This window comes from Equus caballus, chromosome 30 (assembly GCF_041296265.1).
Source record: "Equus caballus isolate H_3958 breed thoroughbred chromosome 30, TB-T2T, whole genome shotgun sequence".
In the NCBI taxonomy this organism is placed as follows: Eukaryota; Metazoa; Chordata; class Mammalia; order Perissodactyla; family Equidae; genus Equus; species Equus caballus.
This window is the reverse complement of record NC_091713.1, coordinates 37433205-37445932: the sequence shown is the minus strand read 5'-3', so window position 1 is coordinate 37445932 and position 12728 is coordinate 37433205. Positions and strand designations below refer to the sequence as shown.

The 12728-nt window shown below is 51.2% G+C and overlaps 1 protein-coding gene across 15 annotated transcripts in view; it reads right to left on the bottom strand.

Annotated features, from left to right (window-relative positions):
- Positions 1 to 5049: 5049 nt before the first annotated feature.
- Positions 5050 to 12728, bottom strand: part of NAV1 (neuron navigator 1) — a 231926-nt gene continuing 224247 nt past the window's right edge. For all 15 annotated transcript variants that reach the window (XM_023632539.2, XM_070255879.1, XM_070255877.1 and 12 more), the window contains 4 exons: positions 12396 to 12592; positions 11893 to 12011; positions 9898 to 10095; positions 5050 to 8422 (listed from right to left, as the gene is read on the bottom strand). In XM_023632539.2, the coding sequence (XP_023488307.2) occupies positions 8327 to 8422; positions 9898 to 10095; positions 11893 to 12011; positions 12396 to 12592 (610 nt within the window). In that variant the 3' untranslated portion in view covers positions 5050 to 8326. The remainder of the gene's footprint in view (positions 8423 to 9897; positions 10096 to 11892; positions 12012 to 12395; positions 12593 to 12728) is intronic.

The following is a 12728-nucleotide window of genomic DNA, read 5'->3' as shown; positions in this document are numbered from 1 at the left end:
GCCGCCCGGACGAGAACTGCACCCTGCTCCGCGGGGATCGCTGGGGATTGACGAGACCGCGGGGCCCCAGAGAGGCGAGGGGGCTTCCTGAGGTCCAACAGCGCGTGCCACGTGACCTCAGATTCACGGATCTTTCGGGTGTTGGGAGAGAGGAGGTGGGCTGGGCATGGATGCAGAGGGCTTTAAGGAGGGGGGTCTGGGTCAGAATTACCTCCTATTTGAGACCAACCTCATATTTCCCCCTAGACACTGAAAAAACCTTGGGCCAAGTGAGTCTCTTCCTCCCTTAGGCTCAGGAATCCAAAGGGAAGGGGGAAAACTGAAGTGGACGGGGCAGTGGGGAGTGCTCACAAAGGCCCACTGTCTTGGTGTTCCAGCCTGGGTGAACCCAACCCACAAACTGGGAAGTGACCCTCCAGGAGAGAGCCCCCCGTATGCGAAAGGGCATTTCCTCCAGAGTAGAGGCTTCTGTGCCTATTTGAGAATGAAACCTATTAGCTGAGAATGGATACATTTTTTTTTCCCCCAGAGAAATTATGGATGGACATTTAATGGGTGGAGGAACGAGAGTGGTTTAATATGCATGTCCCGCTGGTTGATGAAGTGGCTCGAGGTACAGAGATGCCCCTAAATACTGGAGCAGGCGGAGAGGATCCTGGAAGGGGCTTGGAAATGCAGAACAAGGTGGTGAGCATGTGGTGGCGGAGGGATGGAATGACATATGTTGTTGCAGTGGGAGGTCCTATAGCGAAGAGGAACAGGTATTTCTGAGAATGCTGTTCAGGTTGAGCGCCTTCAAATGGTTTCCAGGAATCTGGACTCTCATTCCAGCCTGGGTGAACCCCACCCCAAAACTGGGAAGTGACCCTCCAGGAGAGAGCCCCTGTATGCGAACGGGCATTTCCTCCAGAGTAGAGGCTTCTGTGCCTATTTGAGAATGAAACCTATTAGCTGAGAATGGATACATTTTTTTCCCCCAGAGAAATTATGGATGGACATTTAAGGGGTGGAGGAACGAGAGTGGTTTAATATGCATGTCCCGCTGGTTGAGGAAATGGCCCGAGGTACAGAGATGCCCCTAAATACTGGAGCAGGCGGAGAGGCAGACGAAGCCAGGCCGCGACTCCTAGCCCACTTCCAAGCCTGCTGATGCTAAACTGATAACAATCACGTCGTCTGAGGTTTTTTCCAAAAGTGTCATTCCTCGACTTATTTTGAGGAGATCTGTGAACACATTTGTCACCTCCCGTGTAGGGGCGCAGAGGGGCGTTGTGTTACCACAGTTTCACGGGGAAAAGATTGCCTCTTGGACACTGAAGTTCCACAGTAGGGAATAAGGAGACTTCTTGTTTTCCTTCTCTCAGTGGCCAAGGGAAGCTGAACTCCATTAGAACAGGTTAATTAGAATTAGGTGGATTCACTTTTATACCCAGAAGAAAACTTAGGGAAGTCCAGAGGGTGTATGTTGTTAAACACTGTGGCTGTGGGTGGAGGACTCCAGGACCCAACTTTGGGGCCGGACGTTTCCAGTTCTGGTGACGGATGCCGTGTCCACAGTGGGCAAGCAAGAGCACGGCCCCCCCCCCCCCCCCCCCAACCACAGGGGTCAAGAGACTCCCGCTTAGGATTTGAGGATCCGACATTTCCGGGCAGGTGGGTTTTACCTCTGGATTAGGTAGATAACCACAAGTGGTCTCACCTTCCAGATGGAGGAATGGGCCGCAGCAGACAGAAGCCAGACAGAGAGGGAGCTAGAGAGCCAGCGGACAGTACAGGAGATAACTTTATTGAAACGCAAATGGCATCGAACAGATGAATCTTGCTGGGAGCAGACATGCCTGATGGGTGGAGGGCCCAGGTGAGGGGAGGGAGGGGGGCCACTTTAGCTGGCCCCGGCATGGATTCCATTTTCAACCAATTTGTTGTTTAAAACGAATTACCCAGGGGACAGCCCCGCTCTCTTCCTGATTGTTACCGCAACTATATACAATGGCTTGCTTTCTAGGGTGTTTTGCTTCTCTACATCGGATAGAAAAGGGGTTGATTGGGAGAGGGGGGAGTCAGATGAGAAGAAACATAAACACACACACACACACATATCCTGGTTTGGGGTTTTGTGCCCAATAAATTAAAAAAAAAAAGTGTTGCAAAAATTCCTGCCCACGTTCCACCTGAGGTTCGCCAAGCATTTGAGAAACATAGACTCCATCGCATAAACAGTGCTGCCTAAAACAGGATGGGGCGGGGGGGGGGGGGGGGGGGGGGGGGGCAGCGGGGAAGGAATCCAGCAAGGGTGGGAATTCTTTAAAAAAAAGATTGTTCTGTTAAAACGAAAACAAAAACACATGGGGAAGTGGGAGCCTCCTGCACAGCAGCAGCCCAGAGACCAGCTGGATCCAAGGGCTCTCGCCTCATCATCCACCGTCTCCGGTCTCAGAGAAATGGCAGGGAAGCAGGAAGATCCCACAGGAGATGACCAAGGGCCCCCTCACCGGCCTTCCGGGGCCGAGGGGTGATTTTAGTGCAGTTGTTTTATACTCTCCTTCCTCCGAGGCTTAGCTCCAGAGCTCAGGAGGCCTGGCATGCTTGTCCTCCACCCACAAGCTCTCTGCTGGGGAAAATAGACGAGCTCGAGACAAAACCAGCTGTAAACAGCCTCATCTTCCCCATGGCCCCATCAGCTGGAGTCTGTGAGTTTGGAAAGATATGAAGCTCCCTTCAGATTTTTAAAAGATTTTATTCTCTTGCCATGGCTAGGTAGCTGTGTTTCCAAGTCGTGATGTGGGGAAAGGAGAGGGGGAGCCCAAGGACTGAGCTGCCCCAGGACTGTGCCTTCATGGTGCTGAGCTCTCTCCGTGAGCCCCGAGGAGCGTGGAGAGGGGCCTTCCTGGGAGCCTGGAGCCCCATGGCTGTCTGTGCCTTGGGAAGGAGGTTCTGGCCAGGTTCTCAGACCTGCAGAGCCCTTTATAACTAGAGTAGGGAGAGGGATGTTGCTAAGAGAACAAGTTGTCACGGAAATACAAATTAGATGTTTTGATTTTTCTCCTCCTGTTACATAATCGGAAAAGGCCCAGAGTAGACACAAATAATCCAGCAGAAGAGCCATCTGGAAGAGACCTCCAGCTGCTGTCTTCCGCTGAGGCCCCTAGTGTGCCAGGTAGCAATTTCAGAGCCATGGGGTTTTTCCCTGAAGGTTGTGTTGACTAGGAGAGATGCAAACACATTGCTAACCTCCGCCCAAAGCACACACACCTTTTCTTGCCGTGATAAATAAAAGGAGAACCACAGACATAAGGGAGCGTGAGGAAGGGGACTTTGGAATTAATGCTGATGCCCACATTACAGCTGGATCTTCTTATTTTCGGTCCTAAAGCTCCTCAGTGTGGGGCCTCTGATACTTGGCTTTCCCCTTAAAACAGTGAGTTTCAGACTGTAGTGGGTGTCAGAATGACCAAGGGGCTTCGCTGAAACGCGCATTCCGAGGCCCTCTCCCCAGCTTCTGACACAGCGCGTCTGGGACAGGGCCTGAGAATTTTGCTTTTAGTTCCCAGAGGCTGCTGGTGCTGCCAGTCTGGAAACACGCGTTGAGACCCCTGCTTTAAGAAACGAAAGAGCTGAATCAAGGAACCACTGGCTCACTTACTTCCATGACTGCTCTTGGCAGAGAAAATCCTCCATGGCATAATCATTCAGAAAAAGAGCCAGAACAGCAAAGTGGGAGGACCCAGTCTATGGAGTTTTAATCTGGAACTGGATGGGTCTCTCTGCAGCTTCCAAATTTCTATCGCTGTCCTCACTTTGAGACTACACCATCTTCCAGTTTGCTCCCATCTTTCCCAGGGTCGGTGGCTGGCAGTGCTTGCTTCCAGGGCTAGGCTGAGCAGACAGGCACACATGGACCCTCGGCAGTGGGAAGGGCTAAGTGGCTGGCCCCACATATCCCTGATCGGGTTGACTGAGGACTCATGAATACACAAAGCTGACTCAGTTATAAAGGGCACTATCTTCAGGCTTTGGCCTTTTGGGAACAGTGTCCCCGAGACCACTTTATTACTTATGGTGTCTGTAGTGGGACCATGAACCAGAACTCGCTAGTAGTTACTGGTCATCCTAAGAGTGTTCCAGCATCCCACTAGCATATCCATCTCCATGAGTGAACTCTGCAAAGCACATTTCATCTCATCACTGGGGTCGGCTCATAAAGTCTACTTATTAGCTTCAGTTTAGCTAAGGCCCAGGAGGAAAGAAAGGAAAAAAAAAGCATGAGGAGCTACATCTGGTGGCGCCAATCCCTTCAGCGCTTGAAGCCCTGTGCTAACTGTGTAGTTAGGACAAGAGCAACTTCCTCTCCCAAACACCTGGCAGCAAAGAACCCTTGAAGCCCCACGCAGGCTCTCCTGGATCCTGGTTTGCAGGACCAAGTCCTACTCAGTTGGGCAAATTTCAGCCGGAGGCAGGGTTCTGCAGGTGGGTGTCGTCCCAAGTGGGGATGTGGGCAGTCTGTGAGAAGCTGCAGGCTGCCACCGCTCCCCTCCTCCTCTGCAGGAGCCCTCCAGGAATGAGTTCCCTCTCAGATCTCTGAAAGGGGTATCCTTCCCAATAGTGTGGCCCTTGTCTCAGGGAGCTAAGAGAAGAGACGGTGGGATTAAATCCACTCGGAGTCTTGCAAACCAGGAAAACCAGAGGGCAAGAAATGAAACGGAAAAAAAAAATCCCTATTTTGTCTTAAGTCCTTAAGGAGCATGGATAGGTTAGTTAGAAGTTTGGTAATTCAAGCCAAAAATTTAGCATGCCAACCAATAAGGACTCCGGGGTGGGGTCTCTCCATGGGCTTTTCACAAGTCCTTCTTCCCCGCCAGCCTCCGGCTTCCCAATGGTCAGACTAAATGAAAAAGACGTTGGGTCAGGATTCACACACAGACAGAGAAGCACCGCAGAGCTGCCACGAAACATAGATTTTAAAAAAATACTCTGTGAAGCCTCAGAAGACAGGAGACAGCAAACGGCTCACTGCTCCTGTGAGAGAAAGAGACACACACACACACCAGGTCCCGTGTTAGCCTCAATCACCTAGCATTTTATTTTGGCGCCTAGGCAGGGATGGAGAAACAAATACACTGGACAAAACGGGTTTGTCTTCTTCATCCAGAAACCTCTCCTGGAGCCGTGGCTCTCCCCAGAGGTTGGTGTTGGGTACTGAACCATGTCGTCTGCGAGCCAACTTTGGTGAGGAATGAGTTGGGGGCTGGAGAGGGAAGGCATAGCACAACTTCCAGTCTTAGGTAGGCTGGATTCTTCTGAAGGTCCCGGGGTCAGGGTAGGGGGTTGAGAATTTACCTACGGGACCCAGTTTTTCTTCTTTGAGGGATCCCAGTAGTCCCCACCCAGAAGCAGGTGCGTAGCTAGGAGAACGCTGTCGATTTGCTCTTGCCATTAACTCTAGGGCAGCGAGGGGGAGCTCAGGTTTCTGCTTCAGAAAAGTCTGGATGAGCGTCCCAAGGGGTTATAGCACCATGAGGAGGCTCAACCTTCTGCCGTTGCCACGTAACCATGATGCCTTTGTGAGATGATTGATCCCCACAGTGAGGGGCCCAGGTGTGCAGCTGTAAACAGGGTCCCAGGCTCCAGAGGGGAAGCTGAGGCTGCAATACCACCGCATCAGATGGGAACACACTTTCTGGAGGAGAGCAGCTGGAGAACTGGGCTAAATGCAGCCGTCAGCTGAGAGTAGAGGGCGGTGCATCCAGGAATAGAGGTGAGAAGTCCTAACACAAGAGGCCTCCAGAATCAACTTGCTGAGGATCCAAATAAAAGTCATGGTGGTACCCACGGTTACCAGGGAGACAAGAATCCCTTTGGGGGCTGAGGCAGTTGGAATGGAGGAAGGGGTTCCCCCCTTTCCTCTGTCTCAAGTAGCCAGTAACATCCATGACAGAAGGCACTGGCTGGGCAGCACCAGAAAATAGAGTTAAGGGCTCAACCATCTGATTAAGAGTCTAAGCCTTGCCAGGGGATTGCAGCCAGGAACAGAGTTCAGAAGAGGCCTGGGTCCAAAGAAGGCCCATCTGGTCTTCCCTTCCTCCCAAGTTAGAATACCTGCTCCAGGGCCTCCTCCTTCTGCACAGCAGAGACCGTAAGGCAGTGATTTCAGCACCATCCTTGGACGGACAGCCTCTTCCCACCACAGGGTTGCCTATGTTACAGCTGGGTTGGTTGGGGGTCTTCACAGCTCATGGACTTAGCAGCAACAAGCAATACTAGTCTCCAGCGTCAAGGAGCCTGTCAGCCCTGGGAGCCACCAGGTGGATGCAGAAGCTTTCTTGGGGAGCAATGGACTATCTTTTGGACCTAAATGAAAATATTCTGAAGATGCAGAGGCATCTACTCCTTGTTTGGGTGGGACAGAGCGATCCAGGTTAGGATGCCCACAGATGCTGAGATGGTCTTGTGCCACTTCGGAATCCACAAACACTGGGGCCCAGGAGCAGCACATCTCCCTGATCTGCAGAGCCCTCACTGCAGCCTCACCGGGGAGCTCAGCCTGGACCTGGTCCCAAGGGGACTTTCAGACATGGGAGAAAGGGGACTTGCCCACTCAAGATGAGCAGGATGCCATAGTCCTTCAAGTTCTATCTTAACTGATCCCAGATCTTCTGCCTCCAAGTACTGGACATCAGATCAAAGGCTTCTTTCTGGCTGGCTCCTTGGGTTTTGGCGACATTTCTTAGATGATCCTGAAGGTCTAGATAACAAGGGGACGTATGCTTGATGGAGGTTAACTCTTCCTACTGGGTTGTGAACGTAAGAACCCAAGTCTTATCTCTTTTTTTTTTTAACCTAGTGACTGGTACACAGTAAGTACTCAATAAGTGCTTGTTGAATGAAGGAATATAGACTGCCAGCCTTCAGGCAACTTCTGTAAAAGGAGGATCTCTTTGGAAGGCAGATCTTTGCCACCAAATCAAACTCCTTGAGCCTTGTATTCCGATTGGGAGTGTCTCACGTGGATGTGCAGTCGTACGTGAATCACAAATCGTAAAGTCCAGCTTGGGATTTTGGACTCCATCAGGCAAAGGGGCTGCCATCAGAATAGTGCAGTAAGGGGCTAAACAGGGCGCCAGCCAGACGACTGCTTCTAGTTTCCTGGTTCCCCCAGGCCAGGGGGAAGCTTAGAGTAGACCTTCTGTCAAGATGCCGGAGGCTGGCAGGGGAGCTCCTGGGCAGAATGTGTGCTTTCTCAAAAGGGAAGTCAAGGTTCCTCTTCTCCCACTGGTTTGGAGCCAATGCTTCATGTCCCATGCAAGCCCCAAGGATGCCAAAGATAGTGGCATAGCAGGTGTCTACTGGTGCCAATTAGATGGCGTCAGATTCTCCAAAGAAAACCCACTCGGAAAAGCCAAACCAGCCCCTGGAAAAGCAACCCAAACATCTCATGTAAGGAAATGGAAAAGAACAAACCAAAAAAGGAAAGGAAAATAAATAGGCAAAGGGGAGAAAAAAATAGAAACAAAACAAAAAACAAAAATAAAAAATAAAAAAAGTAGGGTTTATTGACTCTCATGCATGTTAAATTAGAGGGTATAAGACAGACTCGCAGTCTTTCCCTGAAGGCTGTCATGGTATTTTCGTGGTTTGGCGACTTCTTAGCTTGGCAACCATCTTGTCAACGTCCCTGTGTCATCCAGAGGGCAGGGTGGGCAGCGCTGTCTCTCCGTTGGCACTGGTTTCTCTCTCTCCAGCTTCATCTTTTCCATTTTTTTTCTTTTACCTTTTACAGATTGATTTAAACATTTTTTAACCCACATGCTTCTTTTTCTGGGCTCCAGCCAGATCTCTGGGGGAAGAGCTGTTGGCAGTGGTGATGGAATTGGGTAGGGTCTGCGAGAAATTCTGGGGAGCTTCCGCCTCCCTCAGATTTCCCCACACAGGACTGTGTCTCTCCAAGTTGCTCATGAGAATCAGTTAGGAACTACTGCAGGTTTTTCTGATGTCTTCTGAACCCCTCCCCAGAAAGCCCAGGAGTTTGTAATTGAGACAAGAAATCAAGGGAAAAGACCCAGAATCATCTTTTTCCCAAAGACGTGAGAGGAGGCCAGTAAATGTATCCAGGGGACACAAGGTCCCACTCCATCCCACCAATCCTTACGAGGAAGTTCTCAAAGGGGCAGCACCAGGACCCTGCCCCTCTCTGTCACCTCCTCCTCCTCCCTCCTATTCTCCTCCTGGGCCGGAGAGTCCGTGCTCTGGAAGAGGAGAGAGGAGAGGAGGAGCTGGCGTGGCCGATGTCAGTGTTCTGCTGTCCCGGGCGACAGTGACCGCTGGACCCTCAGAGCGTTGCCTGGAGGTTGGGGTCCAGGATGGTTTCTCGATCTGGAGACTCAATGTAATTGGCAGCTTCTTGAAGTTTCAGCAGCATGGCCATCTAAAGAGGGGCAAAAAGATGGACTAATGAGAGTTGGGACTTCGGGTCCTGCCCACCGAAGGGAAACATCAGAAAATCTAGATTGTGGGTCTGATCTGTGGTTTGTAAGTGATTAAGGGCCCAGAGAGTCTAGAGGCAGTTCGTGAAACAGCAGCAATGCCTGCTCGCCCCCTATTTGTAGACACGCACGTGTGTAACAGGTACTTGGGAGCGCCTGGCTGTACGAGGTGCCACGATGCGAGGCGAGGGGGAAGGGTGAACAGACGGGCCACCCCTGTCTCCAGGGTGCTCACACTCCAGTGGAGGACACACAGCGTCTGTGCATATGTGTCTGTACAAGAAGGCACATGCCAGCTCTACTGGGGGGCATGTGGAAGTGCCAGAAGAAGGTCTCTAACAACTTCTCCTTCCCACACATTGTACCCCAGCAGCTGGACTCAGTGCCATCACGAACCTGTTCCTCCCGGCGCTCAGGCCCCACTGCTTCATGTCGAGGCTAACCTCTCCAGGGTCTTCGCCTCCTGCCTCCTCTTCCCACTTCCAGACTGTGGCCCTCCCCTCCAGCTGAGCAAGCCCAGGGGCGTCTCTAGTGACTCTGCCCTCCACCCTTCTAGAGCCACAGTTACTAACGTCTTCCCATTGGAAAGTGTTTTTACACGGATAACATCTGTTTTCAACAAAGGCAAAATTTAAATCAAAATGTATTATGACGAAAGCAGAAGAATTTCCTACTTGAAAGGCAAAACTGCAAGGTCACAGGATTTGTGCATGTTAAGCTTTAATACAATCTTATCCTCCAAAAAGGTTTTACTGATGCACGCTGCCCCCAGCAGAGCGGGAAAGTCCGTGCTTCCACACACACTATTCTTGCCAAGTGGATGGTTATCTCCTGGTTTAAACACGCGTTTGCTCAATTGTTAGAGAGGTGAAGGATCTTTGCGTGTTTTTATTGGCCATCTGCATTTCCTCTAGTCAAATGCCTGTTCATAGCCTTTGTCCATTCTTCTGTGTGGAAGTTTTTCGTGAAGTTTTGTATATTCCAGATATCAATCCTCTTTTGGTTACAAACGTGGCATCTATTCCCGCCAGTTTGTCACTTGTCTCAGCCTGCTTTCTACAGGGGGTTCATGACATCTGCTGAATGGAAGCGGTCCTCGGGGCATCGGAGGGCCGAGATGGAAGCACAGAGAGCTCGTGGGTCTGCGACCACCCTCTTTGGTTGATTTTCCTACCCGGAGTGCCTGAGACCCAGGGCTGTGCTAGAATGCACACTGCCGCCGGCATTACTATTGAGCTAAGCCAGGTTGCGGGCATGCAATCTTTATGACCAGGATCCCGACAGTCAGCGCTCCTACTGGCCTCATCCTGGCCCAGGCCTTGCTGTCTCTCGTCAGCCTCAGGCCCCCATCAGCGTGTGCATGAAGAATTCAAGTCTGTAATAGTGTTACTTTTAACTTAGAACGGCTTCTACTCACCAGAGGGTCCGAGTCCAGGGAACTTGGGGTGCTGTCTTTGACTGTCCTGTCCTCAGGAGGGGAGGCAATGCTGTGAGGGCCCACGGTGGGTGGGGGCAGGTGGTACAGCTTTGACTGGTCTTGTTGGGCTGACGGCCAGGGGAGAGTGTCCCGAACCCACTCCACTGGGTCCTCCCAGGCAGCTTTCTGTCCGTGGACCTGGAGAGAAGCAGAGATGGGATTACTGGGAGAGGAGTCCATAGCCTGGAAGCTGTTCATGCAGTCTCCCCATGGTGGTGCGTCTCGCTGATGGTGGTGTGTCTCCCCATGGTGTTATCTCCCCACAGTAGTGTGTCTCCCCATGGTGGTGTGTCTCCCCATGGTGGTATCTCCCCAAAGTAGTGTGTCTCCCTGATGGTGGTGTGTCTCCCTGATGGTGGTGTGTCTCCCTGATGGTGGTGCGTCTCCCCGTGGTGGTGTGTCTCCCCATGGTGGTGCGTCTCCCCATGGTGGTGTGTCTCCCTGATGGTGGTGTGTCTCCCCGTGGTGGTGTGTCTCCCTGATGGTGGTGCGTCTCCCCGTGGTGGTGTGTATCCCTAATGGTGGTGTGTATCCCTAATGGTGGTGTGTCTCCCCGTGGTGGTGTGTCTCCCTGATGGTGGTGTGTCTCCCTAATGGTGGTGTCTCTCTTTGGTGGTGTGTCTCCCCATGGTGGTGTGTCTCCCTAATGGTGGTGTGTCTCCCCGTGGTGGTGTGTCTCCCTATGGTGGTGCGTCTCCCCATGGTGGTGTGTCTCCCTGATGGTGGTATGTCTCCCTAATGGTGGTGTGTCTCCCTAATGGTGGTGTCTCTCTTTGGTGGTGTGTCTCCCCATGGTGGTGTGTCTCCCTGATGGTGGTGTGTCTCCCTAATGGTGGTGTGTCTCCCTGTGGTGGTGTGTCTCCCCGTGGTGGTGTGTCTCCCTGGTGGTAGTGTCTCTCTTTGGTGGTGTGTCTCCCCATGGTGATATGTACTTCCTCAAATATAAAGCCTCGGAGTTTTGATCCCCATGGTATTTTCTTTGAGTTTCCCAACAAAGGAAATAAATTGGCATAAGTTGGTTAACCCTTTTGGGGAGTGGTTTGGCAGACTGTGTTAAACTTAACACGTAGAAATCTTATGCCCCTATAATTTTACTTTTCAAGTAGGAAATTCTTCCACTTTAGTAATAATACCTTTTAAAAAAAATTTGACTTTGTTGAAAACAAAGATGTTATCTCTGTAAAAATGCTTTTTAATTGGAAAACTATTAATAATAATGCAGAATTAAATGAAATGATGATTTCTGGCATCGGTCTGATAGACAGCATCTCTAGAAATTTACCAGGTCAGCAGGCGATACCGTTCCATCACAATGACAGATTACTTTCATGGACAACACACGACCAGTACGGTCCATCACTGCCTCATAGCCCATTAGTGCTGGAATGGATCTGAGTGATCAGATGCCCTAATTTGCAGGTGAGAAAACTGAGGAGGTTTAAAAAAATGACATCTTCCTTTTGCATAAAGTTCTTATCCTAACTTTTAAAAATTTTATCACATATTTCATTTGTCTTCAAAACAACCCAGTGATTTAGGCAGAGCAGAATTTATTATCTCCTTTTTTACATATGAGGACATGAACTTGGCCAAAGTAACATTTTTATTAGTAATAATTGGGTTTTCCTTAATTCTGAGCTCTATTATTTCCCTGTTTGCTCTGATCCTTAGAGAGTGGTCTGAGCTTGGCGTAGAGCCAGAAGGCCCAGGAGTGGAGACATGGCCCCAGTGGCTGTGGTCATCTAGCCCTTTGCTGAATGCTGGCTGAAGGCAGGACAGCAGCTTACGTCTCTCCAGTGCCTTTGGGCACCTGTTAGGAAGAGAACCTAACTACAGCACTGAAGACTGCGGGGGCCACGCGGAAGAAATGTGTCTGCCTTGTTCATTGGGACAGCCTGGCCTTGGGATTGAGTGGCATCAGAGGGTAGGGCTCACCTTGATCCCATCCTTGGCTCCTTCCTGTAGGTAGGGAATGATAGAGTTGTTCCACAGGTCAATGAACCAGGTCCGGAAGTCCTCAATGCCAATGGGACAGGACAGAAAGAAGCAGGGGCCTGGGAAAAGGACGGGGCCGTGAAGATGGTGCCTGGCTGGCAATCTCATAAATCATGCTTCACAGGTAGAAGGGAGGTGAGGGAGTGAGGGGAAGCTTTTAAATCCCCTCCTAAATGCTCTCCCTCCCTTTTCCCATTAATTGTGGGAAACCATGAGGGACAGGTGTTAGCTTTGTGATGGCTGAAGCGATTTGCCCAAATCGTGGCGCTAACTGCGTTGGGAATGCTTGTTAAGTAATTACGTGGTTCTGAGTCTGAAGCCACAGGGTTTACAGATCCTTTACATGCTGGAGACGCCAGAAAGAAAGGGCAGCATCCCTGCAGGTGGCCAGGTCGGAAAGGGAAGCCACCTCCTGACCCCAAGGGGAAGCTGCACCCCAGTACCGATGAGGAAGTCTGAGGTGCTGTGCTTCTCAAGGAAGGTGTGGAGGTGGTACCACAGCTTGGGCACCCAGTCGAGCACCCGCAGCAGCTCCTCCTTGTTGGCATTGACGTCGCTGTCTGACTCCACCAGCTTCCTCCTCAGGTAACGGACCAGGAAGCCATTGGCCGGCTCCACGTTGTTGGAGAAGGTCAGCATCCTGCCGCCGGGGATGGGGAGAATGGGGTCAGGGTGGCAGTGGGGACGCTGTCAGGTTCATCCCCTGCCAGCCTGCCCCTCCTCCTGCCTGCCTCCCACTAACGCCTGCTTGGTCTCTTCTCAAGTAATGGTGGGGT